Source organism: Meleagris gallopavo, unplaced genomic scaffold (assembly GCF_000146605.3).
Source record: "Meleagris gallopavo isolate NT-WF06-2002-E0010 breed Aviagen turkey brand Nicholas breeding stock unplaced genomic scaffold, Turkey_5.1 ChrUn_random_7180001957509, whole genome shotgun sequence".
NCBI lineage: Eukaryota > Metazoa > Chordata > Aves > Galliformes > Phasianidae > Meleagris > Meleagris gallopavo.
In genome coordinates, this window is record NW_011217677.1 from 7,920 (window position 1) to 11,122 (window position 3,203).

The following is a 3,203-nucleotide window of genomic DNA, read 5'->3' on the forward strand; positions in this document are numbered from 1 at the left end:
ATGGAGGGCATCAAAGATGACGTGGAGGGCACCAGATCCGGTACTGAAGACACCAGATCCGGCACAGGGGGCACTGGATTTGGCACGGGGGGCACCAGGTTTGGCACAGAGGGCACCACAGTTGACGTTGGTGACACCAAACCCGGTGGCACGGAGGGCACCAAGGCCGGCGCGGTGTGGGGCGCAGCCTTCGCCAACCCCAGCTTTGAGGACGCGGCGCAGTGCTGACGCCGCTGCCCCCACGGCCCTTTTCTGTGCTGCTGTATTTAAAGAGGTTTTCTCAGAGATGATGGGTTTGTGGGGGTTTTGGGGGGTTTTGTGTCTGATTACCTGGGCGTGGGCACCGTGGGGCCACCATGTGGGTACTGGGATGGACAGCTTGGGGACAAAGCTGTGTGGGACACACGGACGGACATCCTGACACACGGACATGTTGGGGACAAAAGCACATGGGACCCATAAAAGGACAGCGTGGGGACAGGGACACGGGGGACACTGGATGGCATCCTGGGGACAAAGCTGTGTGGACACCTATGGGCATCTTGGGGACGGGGACACACAGACACCTTGGGGACAAGGTAGTGTGGGACCCATAAAAGGACATCTTGGGGACAGGGACACAGGGACACATGGATGGCATCCTGGGGACAGGATGACATGGGACACGTAGGGCACATGGATGGACACCTTGGGGACAAAGCTGTGTGGGACACACGGACACCCTGGGGACAGGAGCATGTGGGACACACGGACGGACGTCTCGGGGATGGGGACACATTGGGGACATGGATGGACGTCCTGGGGACAGGGACACACAGACACCTTGGGGACAAGGCAGTATTGGGACCCATAGAGGGACACCTTGGGGACAGGGACACAGAGGACACACGGACACCTTGGGGACAAAGCTGTGTGGGAAACATGGACATCTTGGGGACAAAACCACATGGGACACACGGACACCTTGGGACAGGATGACATGGGACACGTGGGCATCATGGGGACAGGGACACGCGGGACACATGGATGGACATCTTGGGGACAGGGACATGTGGGACACACGGATGGACATCTTGGGGACAGGGACATGTGGGACACATGGATGGACGTCTTGGGGACAGGGACACGCGGGACACACGGACACCTTGGGACAGGATGACATGGGACACATGGGCATCATGGGGACAGGGACACGGGGGACACATGGATGGACGTCCTGGGGACAGGGACACACAGACACCTTGGGGACAAAGCTGTGTGGGACCCATAAAAGGACATCTTGGGGTCGGACACGGGGACACGTGGATGGCATCCTGGGGACAGGATGACATGGGACACGTAGGGCACATGGATGGACACCTTGGGGACAAAGCTGTGTGGGACACACGGACACCTTGGGGACAGGAGCATGCGGGACACACGGACGGACGTCTTGGGATGGGGACACATTGGGGACATGGATGGACGTCCTGGGGACAGGGACACATGGACACCTTGGGAACAAGGCAGTATTGGGACCCAGAGAGGGACACCTTGGGGACAGGGACACAGAGGACACACGGACACCTTGGGGACAAAGCTGTGTGGGAAACATGGACATCTTGGGACAGGATGACATGGGACACGTGGGCATCATGGGGACAGGGACACGCGGGACACATGGATGGATGTCTTGGGGACAGGGACATGTGGGACACATGGATGGACATCTTGGGGACGGGGGCACACAGACACCTTGGGGACAAGGCAGTGTGGGACCCATAGAGGGACATCTTGGGGACAGGGACACGTGGGACACATGGATGGATGTCTTGGGGACAGGGACACGTGGGACACATGGATGGATGTCTTGGGGACAGGGACACGGGGGACACTGGATGGCATCCTGGGGACAAAGCTGTGTGGACACCTATGGGCATCTTGGGGACGGGGACACACAGACACCTTGGGGACAAGGCAGTGTGGGACCCATAAAAGGACATCTTGGGGACAGGGACACGGGGACACGTGGATGGCATCCTGGGGACAGGATGACATGGGACACGTAGGGCACATGGATGGACATCTTGGGGACAAAGCTGTGTAGGACACACGGACACCTTGGGGGCAGGAGCATGTGGGACACACGGACGGACGTCTTGGGATGGGGACACATTGGGGACATGGATGGACATCCTGGGGACAGGGACACACGGACACCTTGGGGACAAAACCACATGAGACCCATAGAGGGACACCTTGGGGACAGGGACACAGAGGACACACGGACACCTTGGGGACAAAGCTGTGTGGGACACATGGACACCTTGGGACAGGATGACATGGGACACGTGGGCATCATGGGGACAGGGACATGTGGGACACACGGACACCTTGGGGACACACGGATGGACGTCCTGGGACCAGGACCCCAAAGGACGCACATCACATCTGCAGTGGGATGGGATCCTGTGAGCCCACGGGGTGAATGGGGACGGTGGGGGGGGACCCCATGGGACTGAGACCCCAAAGGGCACCGACCCCAGTGGGGATGGGATCCTATGGGATCAGGACCCCAAAGCTGTAAGGGAACGGCAGGGGTGGGTCTCTATGGGATCAGGACCCCAAAGGGCTCAATGGGGTCAGGTCCATATGGGATTGAGACCCCACAGGACATATGGGAATGGCAGGGATGGGTCTCCATGGGATCGAGACCCCAAAGGGAAAACATCCACAGTGGGGATGGGATCCTATGAGATCAGGACCCCATGGGGCAAATGGGATGACAGGGATGGGTCTCTATGGGATTGAGACCCCACAGGACATATGGGAACAGCGGGGATGGGTCTCCATGGGATTGAGACCCCAAGTGGCTCAGTGGGGTCAGGTCCATATGGGATGAAGACCCCACAGGACATATGGGAACAGCGGGGATGGGTCTCCATGGGATCAGGACCCCAAAGGGCTCAATGGGGTCAGGTCCATATGGGATGAAGACCCCACAGGACATATGGGAACGGTGGGGGTGGGTCTCCACGGGATTGAGACCCCAAAGGGAAAACATCCACAGTGGGGATGGGATCCTATGGGATCAGGACCCCAAGGCTGAAAGGGAACGGCAGGGATGGGTCTCTATGGGATCAGGACCCCAAGTGGCTCAGTGGGGTCAGGTCCATATGGGATGAAGACCCCACAGGACATATGGGAACGGCGGGGATAGGTCT

General features: G+C 59.2%; 1 protein-coding gene across 2 annotated transcripts; it reads right to left on the reverse strand.

Annotated features, from left to right (window-relative positions):
• Positions 1-280: 280 nt before the first annotated feature.
• Positions 281-3,197, reverse strand: LOC109365170 (leucine-rich repeat extensin-like protein 5). Of its 2 annotated transcripts, XM_019611874.1 has the most exons (3): positions 1,735-3,197; positions 1,145-1,566; positions 321-929 (listed from the first exon to the last, which is right to left on the reverse strand). In XM_019611874.1, exons 1-3 carry the CDS (start codon positions 2,172-2,174, stop codon positions 532-534), a joined length of 1,260 nt encoding a protein of 419 aa, XP_019467419.1. In that variant the 5' UTR covers positions 2,175-3,197; the 3' UTR covers positions 321-531. The 2 variants fall into 2 exon arrangements, with proteins under 2 accessions (XP_019467418.1, XP_019467419.1); XM_019611873.1 differs by having other exon boundaries at positions 281-1,566.
• Positions 3,198-3,203: the final 6 nt, after the last annotated feature.

Coding starts and splice junctions, on each gene's coding strand:
- LOC109365170 (XM_019611873.1), bottom strand. CDS start 1,762: ATGGGTCCCACACTGCCTTGTCCCCAAG. Junction 1,567..1,734: donor CACACTGCCTTGTCCCCAAG/GTGTCTGTGTGC, acceptor TTTGTCCCCAAG/GTGTCCGTGTGTCCTCTGTG.